We start from the raw sequence: 20296 nt of genomic DNA on the forward strand, positions 1-20296 counted from the left end.
TTTTTTAATTTTTAATTTTTGCCGTGATTAGGAAATAAGTGAGTGTTGCTGCTCCTTGAAATGTCAAGGGGGAGCACTAAGGGGCATATTACCAAGCAATAGCGATAATTATCGCTATTGCTTGGTTAGAGACAAAAAATTACCGCTGAGCTGCGGCGATTTTTATCGCAAATAAACCTTGGTATTACCAAGGTTTATCGCAAATGCGATAAAAATCGGTCGCAATGCATGAATATCGCTGAAAAGTCAGCGATATTCATGCATTACCGAGCTAATGCTCTTAGCCATGTTATCCACCTCCCATTGGATAACATGGCTAAGAACTGCTCAGGGCAGGTATTAGCTTTTGGAGATATTCGCACTTTGCGCGAGTATCTCCATAAGTTGGTAATAGGAGATAGCGATGTTAGCGACTGTTTCCAGTCGCTAACATCTTGGCACGCCCACTTTGCATGTAATTAGTGATAAATATCACTGACATGCAAAGTGGGGCCCAAGATGGTCGCTATCTTCTACTAGCTGTCGCTAACTGGTGTTAGCGACAGCTAGGTAATAGGGAGATCATTTTATCTCCACTTTCTTGGCTTTTAAAGCCAAAAAAGCGGAGATAAACCCCCTTGATAATATGCCTCTAAGTGTTTTTAAAATACCCCTCACACACTACGAATCCCATAGTGTCATGCTTCATCATAGGGGTCTTCCCGTCCCTCTACAGGGCGGGGCGTGCTATTACCTACAACTACGCGGGAGCACTTGGTTTTATGAAAATAGGCTATGCGTGGTGTGGGTAGTGAGAGAGGTAGTGTCTGTGAAAAGATACAAAAAAGGGGGGTAATTAAAAATTCCCTGGCTAGTAGAAAAAAACAAACTTTATTCACTTTCCCTAGCTGGAAACATTAAAAAGGGGGGGTTATATAGAGGGTGTATTTGAATTAAATACCCTCTACTGGGTCAACATGTTTCGTAAGCAGTCCCCACTGCTTTACTCATCAGGACCTAGTGTGATCCCTACTGCACCTCTGTGCTGCCCCGAGAACTCACGGAGCAGCACGGTGGTAACAAAAGGTTGCTAAGTATTAAATCATACCTTGGATTCTCAGGGACGACTTATTCCGAAGGGGTTCTGAAATCACAAATAAGAAAATAACACAGGACAGTGTTTAGTAGGAATAATTGCTTAACTGGTAATTATTCATTAATCAGAGCGCAAGACCAAGTTCTTTTGATGTTTCTCAAAATGTTTTAAAGAGCACTAAATAATTGTCTGTTACACCGCAGGACCTTCAATAAATGTCTCTTGATCTTTTCTTCCAGGCGCGATGTTATTGCCAATGTTAATCATCACAATATGCAAGATATGCGAGAATGTCAAAATATGGCCAAAAATGCTTACCGAAGCTTTTATAGTTTGTTTCAGCACAAGAGTAAGTTACCGATTGCAGCGTTTGAAGTTATCTCGTGTTGTTTCTTTTCTTTCTGCAGGTTTAAAAGAAAGCTCTCGGCAGGGGCGCCGATCCAGGAAGAAGTCAGGAGAGCCTCCGGAAGGACCGGGGAATCGGAGGATGCAGCAGGGAAGCAGAAGAAGAGTAGCGGACCCGAAGCCGGCTTCTATATCAGGTATTATTATTTTGAAACAACAGGAGTGAAAACCCATCAACCAGGTCGGGATTGGGGTAATAGGCTATATACATTGAACAATATCCCAACTGGTATGATTAGAGGACAAATACTAAGGATATGAAAACATTATCCATGGAGGCACAAGGAGACTCTATACATTCATTTTCAGTGCTAAAAGCATCAATTTAATTCAACATATTTAGGGGATAGGACAGCAGAGAATTACAGTTAAATATCAGCACTGCAATTGTGGATACAAAATTTCAATGTACAGTGTACAAGGTGCACGAGTGAAAAGTGAGTGACACTACGGCGACGCAAGTGACAGAGGGATCAGCGGGGACGGCGCAAAGTGTTCAGTGCAAAAATATTTACAGTGACTTCGAACATAGGGATTTCTAAACACTTTCAACAATTGATTTAGTACATCATTTTCACAGAGAATCGCTTTGCAGGAAGCGCCTAAAATCAGGCTGAAGGGTCAACGGCGTTTCGATCCGTGCAGTTTAGGATCATCTTCAGGACTAGATAGGTCGGTGCAGTCCCGGAGTAACAAATAACTCTTAGAGATTGATTCCTAGCACAGAACCGATCACATTCAGGATCGGCTTCCGAACCCGCCGACTATTTCTTCATCAGCTTGACCCTCGGATCGTAAGAGACCGGGACTTTCCAGACTTAAATCGACATCCATTGCTGACATTTGATTGACCCCACGCCTCAGCTCAATCTTTGATGGTCTTCGAGATCCATGTTTTTACCACCATGGTACCCACGGGACTCTCACTCAACCCAAGGAGCCTTACCCCCACTTCCGGTTATTTGTTACTCCGGCACTGCACTGAACACTTTGTGCCGTCCCCGCTGATCCCTCTGTCACTTGCGTCACCGTGGTGTCACTCACTTTTCACTCGTGCACCTTGTACACTCTTGGGTCATTGAAATTTTGTATCCACAATTGCAGTGCTGATATTTAACTGTAATTCTTTGCTGTCCTATACCCTAAATATGTTGAATTAAATTGATGCTTTTAGCACTGAAAATAAATGTATAGAGTCTCCTTGTGCCTCCATGGATAATGTTTTCATATCCTTAGTATTTGTCCTCTAATCATACCAGTTGGGATATTGTTCAATGTATATAGGGGCAGATTTATGAGGCACTTGCGCCACGTTTACCCCACTGTTGCGTCACGCAAGGCGGCGTAAACGTGGCGCATCCCTACGAACGATTTACAACGTGACGCATCTAGGCAGATGCGTCACGCTGTAAAGCCCTGCGCCGCTTGTGGGCGTTCCGGCGCAGGGTGGGCGTTCCGGGGCAGGTGCGCCTCGCAAAAGTGGCTGAGTGAAATCTATAAGATTTCACTCAGTCACTTTCAGGCCAATGCTGCGTCAAAAGCCTGCGCCTGCTTGAAGCAGGCGTAGGTCTTGACGCAGAATTGTTAAGATGGGGCACCCCCGAGCCTTGCTGGGGCTGCGTCGCGCTTGCGACGCAACTCCAGCAATGCGCCACATTATAAATGCGGCGCACCATGGGTGGCGGAGCTGTGGCGCACATTAACTGGCGCATCCCTCGGGATGCGCCAGTTAACATAAATCTGCCCCATATTCTCTATCAGGTAAGCAGGATCTTGGAAACAGGTCTGGCGATCCCAGCGGTGACGCGACGAAGTAAAGTAAAGTTTGGCAGCTGGGTGGGGTTTTTATAGCTGACAGCGCATGAGCATCTTCACGAGTCTAGCGCTCCGCACGTGTTCTGATTCTACAGTTTGAACACCGGGCCCACGTGTATGAATACAACGTTTATAGCAGCAGTCAACAGCACTGGGCTGTCAATATGAGTAAACAAACATTGCTACCTACAAGGAACAATGGAATACCCTAGTAAATGTCACGAGATGTACAAAAGACATCATGTAAGAAACCACTACCTAATTCTTAACAACAAATATTCGGATGTCTATGAATACTTCACAAGGGCATTTTACTCATAAGGGCGCAACTAGGCAACATTATAACTTTGGTGTCAATGGTTATTCAGACAATCTGGATGAACCCTTAACAGTCACCATGGTCCTCTTCACATCAGTCACAGTTCAGTACCCATGTTCATAGCGAGTCCGGAATTTCCATCTGTGTCTCTGAACCTTCATGATGACTTGTCTCCTTGGTGTAGTTGACGAGTTATGGCTCTTCTGGCCTGGCTGGCTGTGATGATATGTTTTTCCCTTCTTCTGAGGGCACCTTCTTCGTCAAAGGGAGAGGGTGTCCACCCCGGTATGGTAGGGAGACCATCTCGGCGGGTTCCATTGAACATGAGTGCCCATGGTGCCTGACGCGTGGAGCTCTGAGGGGTGTTCCGGTATTCCCGCAGAAACTTTTGTAGGTATTGCTCAGGATCGGCGTGCTCAATTACGGCGATGTGAAGGGTTTTGTTGATGGTACTCATAAACCTTTCAATTTTGCCGTTGGCTTGGGGCCACTGCGGGGGGATACGTCTGTGCTGGATGCAATGATGTCGTAGAATTCGGTCCTTGGAACGGGGTCCCATTGTCACTCCTGAGATCTTCCAGGCACCCGAACATGGCGAACATCTCCTCCAGTACAGGGTCAATCTGTGAGAACGCCGTTGAGTTGACGACCTCCACGACGGAGTACTACAAGTACTTCAAGTAGCTGTCAATCAGAGCTAGGGTGACTCTGCTGTCGGGGAAGCTCCCGAAGTCAACATTTAAGTTTTCCCAGGGAATTCTCCCATGCTCTTCCGTGTGGAGCACACGCCACCTGACAGGAGGGGCACCTCTTGACCGTCTCGTCGACCCGGGCATTCATTCCCGGGAATCAAACCTTTTCCCGCATGCGGGCATTCATCTTCTCCTCCCCTTGGTGCCCTCCGTGGGCGAGTTGTGTTGCTCGCAGCTGGAGCGACGCGAGGATAACAAACCAAGATCCTTTTAGTAGGATTCCTGTTTGGGTGATGCTTAGCTTATTCCTGACTCTCCACATGTGTGTTAGGCTCTCCTTTTCCGGGCCTGACCATGAGCTGGCTGACTGTAGAAACAGGTGCCAGTGTCTTCCTTGGACAGCTTCCCGGACCTTAGTGATAACTGGGTCTGCTTCTGCCATGGCCACCACCTCATCAAGGGTCAGCGCTAAAGGGCACGTGAGTGCAGAGATCATGTTCAGGTGGGCCTCTGTGGAGTGGACACCGGGTTCTTCACATCCATCTTCCGCTGGGGCTGAGTGTCTCGAGAGAAAGTCGGCAGGGTTTTTGGCACCCTGGCGATATGCCACGTCCATCTCATACTGCTGGAGTCCAATGGCCCATCTTTCGATTTGTGGCGGCAGGTGGTGCGCCGAAGCTTTGAACAAAGGCACCAGAGGTTGATGGTCCGTGATGACCTTGAACAGGTGTCCGCATATGTACAGGTAGCAATGCCGGCATACCCAGCGGATTGCAAGGGCTTCTCTCTCGATCTGGGCATAGCATTTTTCAGTCGGGGAGAGTGCTTTGCTGGCATGGGCTAAGGTGGCCCACCGTTCAGGCTCTTGCTCCTAGGTGAAGACGGCCCCAGGCCTATGGGGCTGCTGTTGACCAATATCCCTGTCCGCTTGGCATGGTTAAAGTATACAAACTTGGTGTGGTAGAGGAGAGCATTGTTGACTGCCTGAAAGACCGCTTCTTCAGCTGGGCCCCACTGCTACATGGCATCTGCTCAGGTGAGGTTTCAGAGTGGCTCCGCAATAGTGGCCAGGTCTGGGATGAAGCGACCACAGTATGTGGACATCCCGAGGAAACTGCGGACCTCCACCACTGTTGGTGCTGGTGCGTTCTTGATGGCCTGGGATTTCTCAGGTTCAACCTGGATTCCTTCCTGCGTAAAGGTATAGCTGAAGAACTCTATCTGTCATTGGAATAGCAGGCATTTCTCCCTGTGAAAGGTGACTACGTGGTCTTGGAGCCTTTTCAGCGTGGCCCTCAGGTGCTAGTAGTGTTCTTCGGCTGTCTGTGAGTGGATGAGGATGTCGTCACTCACATTTAACATGCCTGACAGCCCGACCAGGATTTCTTTGACCGCATTCTGGAAAATCTCGGCGGCTGAAGATATGCTGGAATTTAGAAGTTTGTACCTTCTGAGTTCTAAATGCATGCTGAACACAGCAGCCCACCTGGAAACCAGTGCACCCTACCGAGCTCAGTCATTTCCCCTGCTACACAAACTTCACTGGTTACCCATATGCAAAAGAATCCAATTCAAAATCTGCTGCATGGTGTTCAAAGGCCTAAACCAGATGGGTCCTACATATCTGGCAGACAAACTGGTCAGACACACACCATCACGTACCCTTCGCTCAAAAGGGAAAGGCCTTCTTATCATCCCACGAATAAAACAAACCAGATTGGGAGGAAAATCGTTCTCCTACCTAGCCCCCCAACTCTGGAACCAATTACCTCTAGACATTCCCCTCTGCACTAATTATCTGAGCTTTAGGAAAAAACTCAAAACTTCACTTTTTTAACACTGCAGTGCTTTTCCTTTACACGTCCACAGCGCGGAGATACTCCAACTGGGGTGATTCATGCGCTCTACAAATGACATAAATAAAATAAATAAATAAACATGGTTATGTACCGGCTCTCTTTAGCAAGCACCAGCTTGTTATAGCCGGCATTCAGGTCTAGCTTTGAAAACCATCTGGACCCATTCAGGTCGGCCACAATGTCGTCCATGGTCATCATTATGAGGCGTTCACGCCCAATGGCCTTGCTGGGGAGGCACATATCAATGCAGAGCCTTATTTTTCCTGGTTGGCGGGGCTTCCTTGAGACGTTCTCTATCACACCTTTATCGTCCCATGCCTCAGCGCTGTTGGCATGATGGTCGGGTGTATATGCAGCTTGATTGGAGCTTTCCATATCTGTCCCAGCCCCTTGAACAGGTCCTCAAACTGATTAGTTCCTTGGTCTGGTCAGCTTTCATGCTTCAGGCGAATTTCACCAGCCCTATGCCTTCTGCTGCATGACTGCTCAACAGTGTATCGGCCTCTTGGTTGATAACATGGATGTCAACTGTGATTTTGTTGTCTCCCAACCACACTGGCATGGTCATTTTGCCTCGGAGGGGCAACAGTGACTCACTCCCACAAGCACAGATATTCGTCTTTGAAGGCCGAAGTTCTGGTTTGGGCTTTAGTTTGTTATATTGCTGGATTCCCATGACGGTGACTGATGCACCGGTGTTGATCACCGAGTTGACTTCCAACCCTGCTATATGCACTATATATTGGGGCTGGGGACGCCTCCGTCTCTTCAGCGCTTGAGTGAAACAGACTAAATATGTCTCCCTTCCTCATCAGATGAGGTGTTGACTGCCTGGTAGAGATTATGAGTTTGAGTTTGAGTTTGAGTTTAAAAGTATTTCTAGAGCGCGCGTACACCTGGCGGTTTCATGGCGCTATAAAGTACTGGACCCAGAGGGGCAGGAAGGATGGGGAAAATAGAGAGAAGCAGTTATGAAGAGAAGGCTTGCGTGAAGAGAAAAGTTTTTAGAGCCTTGCGGAAGAGTGTGTAGTGGGCGCAAGATCTGAGGTGGGCCGGAAGAGAGTTCCAAAGCACTGGGGCAAGTGTGGAAACTTTAGTGCCTCCCCACTTTTTGCGTTTGAAACGAGGGACTATGAGCAGTTGTTGGGCAGAAGAGCGTTCCTCTTTCTTCCTCCCTGGTGAGGACGACAGTGAGGCACTTGATAGTTGGCAGACTAATTTCCGCACTTGCTTGGGCTGTGCTCCTTCTTTCCTTTGTGTGTTCTTTCGCATAGTGAGGAAAAATGGTTGGCAGTGCCGCAGTTGGTGCATGTCTTCCCTTGGGCTGGGCAAGACTGGGGGGGTGCTCTTCATACCCACAGTACCTGCATTGTCTCTTCGGCGTTGGCGGTGGGCGATCCCTTGTTTTGTTGGACCTGTCGCACATTCTGATTGCATCCGCTCATTCAGTCTTGACGGTAACGCTTTTCTCTGTGTTGTGCATCAGCGCCAGGTCCATTTACTCTGCACACGGCTGAGAGGTGTGGCACTGTGCTAACACTAGTATGTCGTTCATTGGTATGTCCGCTGCCTCAATATGAGGCCTGCAGTACCTCACTGCGGATCCCCAGGATTAGTTGTGCCCTGATTTCCTCTGCAGCCCTGTCTCCTACGAGGTGAGTACTGGCGAGCTCTCTCAGCCTTGCATTTAAAGAGTACACCGATTCCCCTTCTCTTTGCCGGGCTTGCCTCAATTTGAAATGCTCAAAGTCCAGATTTAATTGAGGATCAAACTGCGTATTTTTAAGCCAGTGGTCATATCCACGTGAGTTGGAGTCTTAGCTGGGACGTCCATGTAAGTGTGTTATCGTTGTTGTCATTTTTTAGGGCAGAGTGCAGTCTTTATTATTTACCCTCGTCTTTTTCGGTTGCCAGGAATTCTTTGGACTACGGGATCGAGAAATCTCTCTTTTTAAACATATGAGCAGGTCCAATTCTATCTTTAGGTGAGTTTTTTCCTGATATTTCCCTAATGGAGACATAGTCTCTCCTTAGTTTCATTATCATCTTTCGCCACAGTTTCGTTATTTAGTTCTTGGTGACCAAGGTTATTACCGTTTGGTCCTCTGACTATCCCTGGGGGGCTTAACCTGCGTATTAGTCTCATTATGGTGTCTCCACATTACACCTGTGGGGTTCCCATTTTCTAAGGTGGCTGAGCTTTCCCCACCTAAACATAAGGGGTGGTCTGTATTTGCTTAGAACCGTGGCTGCACTATTTTTTATGATACCCATGACCACTGCTGGGGTTTTGAAAAAAGATGTTAGTGTCAGTAACTTCAGGGATGTATGTCGTTACCACGCATACTTTTACAACGCATGCCTTTACCACGCAACTTTTACAACGCAAGTTGTTGCAATGACTTGCGTTGGAGGGTGCTGGATAGTGAATAGTTTAATTCACTATTCCAACTCCAGTCCCTGTGGATAGTAGGGAAGGTTTTGGATAGTAAATTAAACTATTACCTATCCTAGAGCGCCCCCCAGCGCAAGTCGTTGTAACGATTTGCGTTGTAAAAGTTGCGTGGTAAAGGTAGTGCGTGGTAAAAGTTGTGTTGTAAACGCTGTTTACCAACTTCAGTGGCTAGGCGTTGTCTTATATTTTTTTACTCTAGTCTGTAGTGCTTTTACCAAACCTTGCCTTGTGACCTAGATTTTAATGCATCCCTCAACACATCTGGGTGCTTCGGCAACCTGAATCCGCTTCTTAAATCCTCTTCTTATTTAATTCAAAGAGTATGTAGATTTGCATCATGGCTTGGATTTCCTTCTTATTCACTTGTTTATTCTTTTTTCTTTGTATTCTGTTATTCTCTTCTTTGGTGACCCCGTATTGGAGTCGCTTTACACGGTGTAAACATGTCATACGAATTTTTTCATATAGTAGTATGGTTCTTTACAATTTGACCCTTTTCTGGTGCACTTCTTCTTGGGCTATTGCTTCCATGCTCCGGTAGTAACAGTACGTGAATATTTACATAAAACGAATATGTATTTTATATTATATTTTGTTGTCTCTACAGACCTGTTTTTAACATATATCGTCACAGAGCCCCTTGCACTATATATCCAGAGACAGTGCATGGTACACAGATGGACTGCGGCCAGTGAATCATACGTTTTCTCAGCGCCCTGATGAAGGAATTTTCTGTGCATTACACATTACCGAAATGCTCTTCGGTGCATCTCTCTTTGTTCTTTAATTTAGTGAACACTGCATTGTAACCTTATGTATGTATGTAGTTGTGTATTAACATGGTTGTTGTTTTTTTTTTGTTCACAGGTGTTGATATATTTGTGCTGTCTGATGTTATGTATTTTCGTTTGATGCATGTATAACATGTGGTGTTTCTCAACCTGGTAATGGGGCTCATTAACAATTGATGTGCTATATAGATGTTTTTTAAGAATGTTTGATGTACACGTGTGACATCAAAATATCAAAATACTAAACTATAAAAATGATTTATATTTTTGATAATAAATGTTGAAAAACATTGGTCTGTGGGACCTTATTCGAATTTGTGGGACGTGGGATCGTATTCTAAAGTATTGATTGGGGAGAAGTGTTTTGTTGCTTAAGCGCTGCGAGGCCCTAGGGCAGTTATGCGCTATACAAATGCAATTTTTCATTTCATTTTCATTTCATTGCTGTACATTGTTTTCCCTGCTTGCTTCTCCTTAATTATTTGGATTACCAGGGACCCTCTTGAGTTTTTTCACGATAACGTGTATGCTACATGACCTTTCCTGGAAAGCTTCCAAGTTAAAGGAAATCTGAACTGCAGACAATCTCAAAGAAAGATCCCAGTGAGAACCAGGGAACAACTAAATCTGCAAGATTAAACCTTTTTCATGGTTCAACACTGACTCCTTGTCCAAAAGCTCAGCCTGTGACTGCTGTTGTGCCCACTCTTCAATACTGCAACAGATGTAAAGGTTAGGTACACAAGCAAGGAACAGTGAAACAGTGGTTGGCAGCTGGAATAATCCTGTAATTGATGGGAGGGCTACTTGGATTCTGTTATCTTGACGCGCCGTCTGGCTACTATAAGTAGCTCGTGGTGTGTCCTACTCAGCATTGTAGGGAGCGCCTTCCTCCTACTGTAGATCCTGAGGCTGTGTCAAAAGTCCATCGCAATGAAGACCCTACTCTTCTCCACGCTGCTGGCCCTAACAACGGCCTATATATTACCGTATGGTAAGTACTTGGGGCCTCATTGATGAGGTTTTGCCGTAGGGACGCGCAGCAGGCCTTCCTGCTGCGCTTCCCTACGCCAAAAGAAAAAAGGCAAGAATGCGCCGTATCTATAAGATATGGCGCATTCCTGTCCTTTTTTCCTGCGCTGGTGCACAATGGGCTGCCTGCGCCAATGCAGGCACCTTTGCACAATGGTGCAAGGGCGCCTGCGTTGCGGGGATGATTGTTTTTGTACATGAAGGGAAACCTTCATGTACAGAAATAATCGTAAGAGGCGTTTCCACTTTCTACGTGTGCTGCAGCACACATAGAAAAAGGAAAAAAGAGGAGCAATAAAACAATTTCTCCTCGTTGCGCCTTCCTTACGCCTCTCCTCGGGAGGCGTAAGCTTTTGGCACTGCCTCAGATTTACGATTTCTCGTAAATCTGGGGCAGTGTCAAAAGGCCATGGATGATGCTGGGAAGCCCCCAGCAACACCCATTGCACGCCCCTCTAACGCAGAACACTGCGTTAAAGGGGCTGATATTTATCAGGCAGCAGTACGCCAAAAAAAGTAGCTTAGTGCTGCCTGATAAATATCACGCAGGCAGCTGCGCCATGGAACGTCACAAAAAGTGACGTTCCGATGGCGCAACGGGCCTCATAAATGAGGCCCTTAGACTCTAAGGCCTAGATTTACCAAACTGTCACAGAAATTGCTGCGCTAGGGGAGTGCTGGAAAGCACCTATTCTACAGAGATGTGGCACTAGCCTTCTCTTTCCCTAGTAATGGTGCACAATTAGCCTGCCGAACGCACAAACCTCGGGCTATTGTGCAAAGGTGTCTCTAGGAGTCTAGCATAGCCCCGTTAATGAAATAGTGTATTTAAACTAACTTTAAAACTTTTCCCACTTCAGATGTAGGTTGGACAGTGCAGAACACATGTAAAGTGGGAAAAGTTAGGAGAAATAAAAGCATTTCTCCTTTTATTTTAAGATCTGCTTCAAAGGGGCGTTATTTTTTTAAGTAAAGTCATGTCTACTGTTGTTAAAAGAGAGGAATTTTCGTCAACAACTATGGGTGATTGCATGGGAATGCCTATGTACCACCCATGGGACACACCCTTGATGCAGAGCAACACAAAACAGTGCTTGGTTCTCCCTTGAGTTTCTTTCAGGCAACTTTTCAGCACAAAGTGTTTTGTGCTTGAAAGTAAATCCAACAAAAAACATTTTGCACAGGTTTGCACCACATTTGTTAAGTAAACCCAATGCAAGAGATTTGTTAATCTGGCCCTTTTTGAGTAAGCAGGATGCTAAACTCACTGAACCCACTACTTCAGGGTTCTTTTTGGTTAGGCAGCACCCAGGCTACAACATCTGAGAGTCTCTCTAGTAAAGGTAAGTTCAAATGGCATTTTTAAGCATTTAGCTTTTGGCTTTGTTTTTCAGATGTGCATAATTTGTCAAACCTAATGGATCTCTATGCTCTGAAAACCAGCTGATACTCACAAAGGGCCTAGCCATATACAAAACATGTTTACCTTATTGTTAGATGGTGCATACATACTATATTGCATGTGGTATATTGCATGAAAATATTAGTGCATGCTATGCATCCACCTAACCACTGCAGGACCTAGGAAGTATAGACAAGAATATCTGGGCCCTTATATATATTAGGGCATGCTTATCCTGTCCCGCTCTATTATAGATAATGCACCAACCTCAGGCCAGCCGTGAGCTTATGCTACCATAATAATAATAATACACATTTGTAAAGCGCACAATCACCTGTAAGGGTCTCTAGGCGCTGGGGGCCGTCGGGAAGAGTAAGCAAGCTATTGCCCAGAGTCACATGGTGCTGGGTTAATCTGCCGCCGGAGCTGGGGATCGAACCGTGATCCCCAAATTCCAGAGTCAGTCGCCCTGGGCGCGGCGCCACACCTCTACCATGGGGCAGTGCATTCAATTGCAATATGGAGGGGTTGCTTCAAAGCTGCTTCATGTTTCACTGCGCAGGCGGCAACCAGCCTGCACTTTCAAGAGGGGGTAGAGATCCCCGTGCATGCGAGTGCAGTGAGTGGCTGGACTTGCTGCCAGGAGGATGTCTGTGGAGTCCATGGCACCCTCTGTGCCATTCTGGAGGGCGGCCATTAAGGGTGCGCACTGATAGTGCTCCACCTTTTGGTGGAACACTTTCAGTGTGCCTCCTGGCGGCTTCTATGACTTTGCGACTGCCATCCATATTATGGCGCAGAGGCAACACAATTCTCCAATTTAAATGAGGGAGTGCCCCCTTGAGATAGTACTGGGGCTACATATCACCAGCGATATCAGTATTATAGGAGGGGGCGCCTAAGCATCTGTGGCCCCTCCTGTGATACCAAAGTACCTTGGAGCGCACAAAGCGGGTGCACATGCCCGTTGTGACTGGAGGACACTGTCTGTAATACGGACCCTGGTGTTAAAAAGAGTATCCACTTACTGTGATGATGTAGTGGTGGGGTTGACTCGATGTGATATTATTGCAGGGTATTACCTAGCAGGATATAGTGTCACAACACCTGCCAGAGCCTTACTTTATTAAGGTCAAACTTTTGTTGGTTTCTGACACAAATTAAAGTGAGAGGCAGGATGCTGAGAACACTGTGTTTATAATTTCCATTTAATAGGCATTGGCTAACTCAAAGGACTCATGTGGTGATCATATGTTCTTGTGAGGGACCGTTCCTCAGGCTGTCCCTGCGATGGTGTGTTAGCACGTGTGAAGTTTTGTGTGTATATCTGTACAACTCATGTTTTACTGGAGAAACACCACTCATACACCAATGCATAACATGAACATCACTGGGCAGAAACAACATGTGCTAGAAAATGTGAATCTTTTTTAGAGACTGCACGCAAAACTTGAAATATCTAAAAGTGTGAAAGACAATGTGTTAATCCTGTACCTTACATATGGGTATTTCAGCTAGGTTTGGATTAAATGTTTCTTTCCGTCCAATGAATTGGTGGAATTTGGCCACTCCCCGTTACTCTTGAAACACAGAGTTCCAGCCAAATGCAGCCAATCACCGTGTGGCGGAGTTTTCTCTCAAATGGCTCCAGAAATTTGAGGGCGAGCAAGGGTTGGTGTTGGCCAGCGTGATTTTCGAACATGGTCGGTCGCGGACAGAATGCTGTTTCTCAAGAAGATTTGCTGACACTCAAGTAGATTTTCTCGCTGAGTTTTTATATAGCTCTGCGGAGTTCTCTGGAGTGAATTTCTGCGAGTTCCGCCCACACCTAATTGGTAATCACTGAATTTGTACATCATAATTGCATTCTTAGAAAAGGATTAAGAACTGACACATTGTTGAGTTGCATATAACTGGCTTAGGGCATGTACGCCTGTCCCCATTTATTGTCAGGTGCCACGTCACTCGTGACGCCAGTGCTGGATGGGTGTGGCGTGAGTAGGAGAGGCCAGCCCTTGGGGAGTGGATGGTGAGACAGTACTGGGAAAACACTAGAATGAGTCCAGCCGGACTCTACATCATGCATTGCTAACCTGGCTGTGGAACACTACACTGGGTCCAAGGCTAAGTCACAGCGCTGGGACGCCCCATTGCTGGGGTAGCCATGCGCTTTACAAGACAACCTAACATAACATTTTAACCAGGGTCGGACTGGGAACCAAAACCAGCCCTGGCAAAGTGCTTGGCTGGCCCCCCGTTGGGTTGGGGGTGCGGCCGAGCTGTTTGCCACGACCGGTTTCGGCAGATTTTGGTTCAGCCGCAGATATTGCAACTATGTTGCAAAAACACCCCTCTAACAAAATCGGCCCCCCGGGGCCCAAAACATCTGTAACATCCAAAGCCACTTGCTGTGATCCACATCCGTGGAGGATAAAGACGTTTAGGGCCAAGGGAGGGATTTCGTTTGTCTAGTAGGGTGTCTTGGAGTTCAATCCTAGAAAGTCAAACGTAGTTTCATAGTTCCTCAAACCTCATTGAGAAGGTCTGTGTCTGCTTCGTTTCTTGATTAGCCACTTCGGACTAAAACAGGAGCTACTAGTTGGCGTGGCTTTGTTGCCACTTCCGGCTAAAACAGGAGCTCCTAGTTGGCGTGGCTTTGTCGCCACTTCCGGCTAAAACAGGAGCTATTAGTGGAGTGGCTTTGTGTGTCAGTGGGAGTGAATGAAAGTTTTCAAAGCTTCTGCGGGTCTGTTTTTGGAAGGCCTATCAATGTAGACCGCGTTCTCACAGTCCAGATGGGACATAATCTGGTATCTTGTTGCTTCCGCCTTAGTTTGTTTGGAGAAAAGCAAGTGTCTTCTTGAGGGCTATAAGTGGGTCACTAATGCTTTCATGTGAACTGCAGTCTTCTGGGAGGAGTTGCACAGGACACCTGCGCCAAGATTTATTAACACTTTAACATAGCTGTCAAGGTTTCAGATTGCTTATGCGTGACATTTCTATTGTTCAGTGTCCTGATGCGTGACATTTCTGTGGTTCAGTGGGCTTATGTGTGACATTTCGTTGCTTTGAGTGACACTATAGAAACAAGCTGTTATGCCTTGTGTCATTCTGCGCATAGACTGAGTATAAGCTGTGTAGAAATGGCTTTGAATGCTATCACTTGTTCGCCTGGCAGTTAGGCGTTGCATCATGTTGCTTGAGAAACACATTCACCTTCATCGTCGATAGAAAAAAATATATTACCACAAGAAGGTGGTGCTGCGATACATTACTATTGACCTGAGGCATTTAACACAGCAGACACAGCTAGGACTAGCCTGATCTGATTAACCACTGGGATGCCCTCGGGTAACCAGGCGCTTTATAAATGCTACCTCATTCATTCATTCATTCATTAACAACCAATCTGGCAGCGGGAAAAGAGCAAATATTGCCCTCAGAATGTAAAGTGCTGTTGGCTACAAAGCTGGGCCTGATAGAATGACTTCCCCAAACGTCAAAGGAATTTGCAATATGCATATTCTCAATTTACCTAAAATAACTTCTGAAAAACAATATATTTGGATCTCCAAACATCAAAATTCACTGTCTTGGTTCTGTGAAGTTTGTTTTTGCTTTCAGATGGTTTCATCAGTAATGCCCCCCCCCCCCCCCCTCAGCAAGGAACTGAAACTTTTACTGATGCTTTTGCATCAGCATCCTGTCATTACAAGCCAGACAGGTGACGAGATGCTGTCAGAGCTCACCGATGTGCCATCATTATGTGTTAGAACCTTAGACAGCTGTGGCTTTTGTACCAACCACTTTTGCATTCTGGGAGTTGTAGTTTTACCTTTTTTTCTTATGGTCTGTTGCCTAAAAATTCAGAACTTGTTGAAAGTACATTAAGTTCATCTCAGCCTACATAAGCTTCAAGGCCAACTAATAGTTGAATGGATGCGTGAGGGGGTTGTACCACTGCCAAAACATCTTTCAAAAACAACCCTGTGTCATACGCGCATTATCCCATTCCTGATATGCTATATTCAGGGCTTTAAATAGGATGAAAAAACAAGGGGAGGAGAGGTCTGTCAAAGGGGCGTGACCGATCTAATTAAGGGCGTGGCTTAATGACACTTAAGCTAAAAACCTGTGCTTGGCTTAGTGTGCCGCCTGACTGGTATTTTGCTGCTTCTGTCATTACATCCACATATATGATACAACAAGAAAAGTTACACATACAACAAGCTAGGATTATTGGCTTTGTCAATGGTTGTTAGTTGCATAAGATGAATAAGCAACTATGGCGTACTTGTATAGATGATTGAAAATGCATCAGTTCTAACATGATGACTGTGAAAGAACTACAACGAGTCTCTTTGAAGTTACATCGAAGGCAGTGAAGGGTGATTTGTACTGCTGCAGAATTAAGATTTTTTTCATCCTGACGGTGAGGGGAAAATGGAGAGCCCTATAGTGACCCGTCTCAGCACCTGGTTTTAAGGACTGCCGGTGCTGAGCACCACCAGGACCCGGCCCACTTAACCCCTCCTGTGCTCATGACAAACTCAGCTCGTCATGAGCCACAGCGCTCCGGTGCTCATGACGAGTTGAGCTCGTCATGACCGCGCCCGTTTGATGGAACGCTCGCACGCTGGGCCGATTCCCCTGCGGTGCTCAGCGTTCCATTAAAACGGGCATGCAACATCGGCACCCTAGCACCATGGTACAAGGGTGCCTGTGTTGCATGCAGGATTGTATTTGTGCAGGAAGGTGCACATTCCTGCACAAAAATCCTTCGAGGCAAATTTCTCTTTCTATGTGTGCGGCTGAATGAAGCTCACATAGAAAGAGGAAGTAAAAGGGAGAAATAATGATAATGCATCAAAAACCTGAGGGAAGCCTTCCAAGGGCAGAGTAAGGCAACACAGTGATTTGCGCTGCGTTGCTTTACTTCAGATTTATGGAGCACGCAGGGCCACACAAAGGGGCCTTGCTAGGCTTCATAAATTGCATTTCAGGTTTTCGTTTACAACGTGCCACATTGCATGGTACAAACGCGTTGCAAACCGACCCACAAATATGCCCCTAAGAGAGTTACAACAGTAAACTGCAGGAGTGTTGGACCTGCGATGGGCAAGCCCAGCACAAAGGGGGTAGCTTGGCTCAAGTGACAAGGCAAGTGAAGGCTGTAGTGTTAAGCCGGCTTTGACCCAATAATAACCCTTCATGCAGCCACACCAAAAAGAAGGACACCACACCACTGCTGTGGAAAAATACGATTCCTTTATGTAAAAATTCTCTGTAAATAGGGATGATTGGGATAGCACATAAACATTTCTTTTGGTCACACAATTCTGGGCTTCAATTCTGTAATGAGTAATACCATAAATAATATCAGGAATAAATAGCATCAATAAATAGAATAAATATTAACAGTAATAAATATCACAAATCAATATAATAAATATCACTTTCGCCTAGCAGAATAAATACTGGTTCATTTAAATAAATAAACACATGTTCATTCTGGTAACGCTGCCACCAATTAAATATTTCAGGAACATTACATTTGCATTACGTTTCAGTTTGGAAAGATAACTCTCTTACAGTTTGTGTTGGTTTCAAGGACAATGTATACAGGCTTCTCTGGGCACAGAATGCGTTTTGGGACTCTTTAAGGCTCATTCAGGGAGCATGCGCGTGTATCTAAACGGCAAGGAAACACAGTGAACACTTTATTTGCACACGGCGGTCACCGGGATAGGACCTCTGCTTGCCGGTAGAGTCTCTATGCGCCTACGGGCTTTGTCACCGCCAGCACTCAGGCGGCACCAGTTCCAAGTCTTTAGACTGACGAACGGGCTGCCGGCAAGGTCACACAACCTTCGCGCTCAGTTAAAACAATGCCGGTTCACAGTTTCTTCACAACGCTGCACACTACTGGAAGAAACGGGCCCACCTCACATTGGCTGTGATCGTAAAGCAATTCAGTCAGGGCACAGCACTCCTCACGCCAGCGACGGGGTTCTCAGGGGCTCACTGGACCTCCCTCTGACTTCCGCATACAGGGTGGTTCCCGCCCACGGCTACAGCTTCTGGGTCACTGGGGAGTGGCAGGGACGCTAGTCCCGCCCAACAAAGGCCGGCGTTCCCCGCCCCGGCGCACCACCTCACCTTCAGTCCACGCAGGGAGCACACTACGCTGGTGGGGCTCGGAGACGTCCGAGCTCCCCTCTAGAGGCGCCTGTCACGAAGGGGGCACAGTCGACGATCGCGGTCGCGGCGAACTTGCTCTCGCCACGCGACTCGTGAAATCTAACGTAATTCACCACCGGGGGGGCGGGGAGCACACGCAATTGGCCACAGTCTTTGGGGGAAATGAGGCACTCGCTGGGCAGGCGCTGTGGGCGCAATGTCACCGCTAATGCGGATAACTGGAACGCCAGTCAGGGTCAATGCCAATGACCTTTGCCACTCTACTACCCGCGCTACCAGCCACCTCAGGGGTCAACAGGGCAGGTGTCAATCTGGTGTCAAGTCTGGAATCTCTTCTCTCCTTTGATCTAAAATGGCCGCCAGGGACTGAGCCTTATATAGCCAGTGCCCTGGGGTGCTGGCACGAGCCAGAAGGTTCTAGAACCTTCTCTGGCTGTGACAATGACATGGCCCTTTGGAGATGTATTTAGGCCACTCCGAGCCACCGTACTGTGGTTCTAGAGCAGCCATTTTGTGTACCTGAGAGAAAATAAAGAAATTCTTGTCAGAAAAGCGCGCCAAACAAAGGGCGCCAAAACCTCCAAAGGTCAAAGTTCATGAAGGCTCCAATGGGAGTCACTCATATGAGGGAAAAGGGTGTCCACCATTTTAGGGCCATATCTTCAGGTTGACAACCCCAGTTTGTAACGCCACAGGTTTCGTCATGTGTCTTGTAAATAGGTGCCACAAACCTTGTGAGCAACTGGGCGTCAAGGAACATCTAACCCCATGAGACAGCACATAAAAAGGTCCTGGCAGACAAAGAAAAGCGACAAATTTTGGGAGGTACAGGGGAACAAAAGAAATCATATTGGTGAGGGGACTCTCAGAAGCAGACATGTCTAACACGCGTGTCCCCCAGCTGAAAGTGGGGAGAACTACCCATCCCCTTGGGAGTCCTCACCACTAAGGCGGAAATACCTGGAGAGACCGTCTGCATTGGCGTGGTCAACTCCGGGCTGGTGTTCCAACCGAAAGTCCATTCCCTGTAGGGAGATAGACCACCTCAACAGTTTGGGGTTTTCCCCCTTCATTTGCATGAGCCAACTAAGGGGTCGGTGGTCTGTCTGAACAAGGAAGTGTGAACCAAACAAGTATGGTCGCAGCTTCTTCAGTGCCCAGACCACCGCAAAGGCGTCCCGCTCGATGGTACTCCACCTCTGTTCCCGGGGAAGCAGTCTCCGTGACAGAAAGACCACGGGTTGATTCAGACCCTCTTCATTGAGTTGCGATAACACCGCCCCAATGCCAATGTCGGATGCATCTGTCTGGACAATGAATTCCTTCGTGAAATCCGGAGCCTTCAGGACTGGAGCTTTACACAATGCTTGTTTCAGAGTGTCGAAGGCTCGCTGACAAGCCTCCGTCCAGATGACTCTCCTGGGTTGCTTCTTGGCCTTGAGTTCTGTAAGGGGTGCCACGATAGTGCCATACCCCTTTGCGAATCGCCTGTAGTAACCTGTGAGGCCCAGGAAGGCTCGGACCTCAGTCTGGGTCTTGGGGGGTTTCCAGGCCATGATTGCCTCAATCTTCGCCTGAAGGGGCCGCACCGTTCCCCTGCCCACCAAGTGACCTAAGTACACTACCGACCCCTGTCCAATCTGACATTTGCTGGCCTTGATCGTCAAGCCAGCCCGTTCCAGGGTCTGGAGAACGGCTTGCAAATGCTGCAAGTGATCCTCCCAACTGTTACTGAAGACAGCTATGTCATCCAAGTAAGCAGCAGAGAATGACTCCATCCCGGTGAGGATCGTGTTCACCAGCCGCTGAAAAGTGGCAGGAGCGTTCTTGAGCCCAAAGGGCATGACGCAGAACTGGTAGTAACCATCAGGTGTGGAGAAGGCTGACCTTTCCTTGGCTCCATCAGTCATGGGAATCTGCCAGTACCCTGCAGTAAGGTCAATGGTACTGAGATATTGGGCAGCTCCCAACCGGTCAATTAATTCATCCGCCCGAGGGATTGGATGAGCATCCGTCTTGGTTACCGAATTTAGTCCTCGGTAGTCCACACAGAATCGCAATTCTGGTGTGGCGCCAGGTGGGGCAGCTTTGGGAACCGAAACCACCGGGCTAGAACAAGGGCTACTTGAAGGTTCGATGACTCCTAGCTCCAGCATCTTAGCTACTTCGCTTTGGATACTGGCCTTCACCTTGTCAGACAGCCGGTAAGACTTCGACTTCACAGGTGGGCTGTCTCCAGTGTCCACATCA

The 20296-nt window shown here is 47.1% G+C and overlaps 1 protein-coding gene across 1 annotated transcript in view; it reads left to right on the forward strand.

Annotated features, from left to right (window-relative positions):
• The window catches only part of LOC144767796 (uncharacterized), a 126947-nt gene that overhangs the window by 76033 nt on the left and 30618 nt on the right, over positions 1 to 20296 (forward strand). Inside the window, exon 2 of the mRNA XM_078651175.1 lies at positions 1483 to 1617. Coding sequence (XP_078507301.1) covers positions 1483 to 1617 — 135 coding nt within the window. The remainder of the gene's footprint in view (positions 1 to 1482; positions 1618 to 20296) is intronic.

This window comes from Lissotriton helveticus, chromosome 7 (genome assembly GCF_964261635.1).
Source record: "Lissotriton helveticus chromosome 7, aLisHel1.1, whole genome shotgun sequence".
Classification (NCBI taxonomy): Eukaryota; Metazoa; Chordata; class Amphibia; order Caudata; family Salamandridae; genus Lissotriton; species Lissotriton helveticus.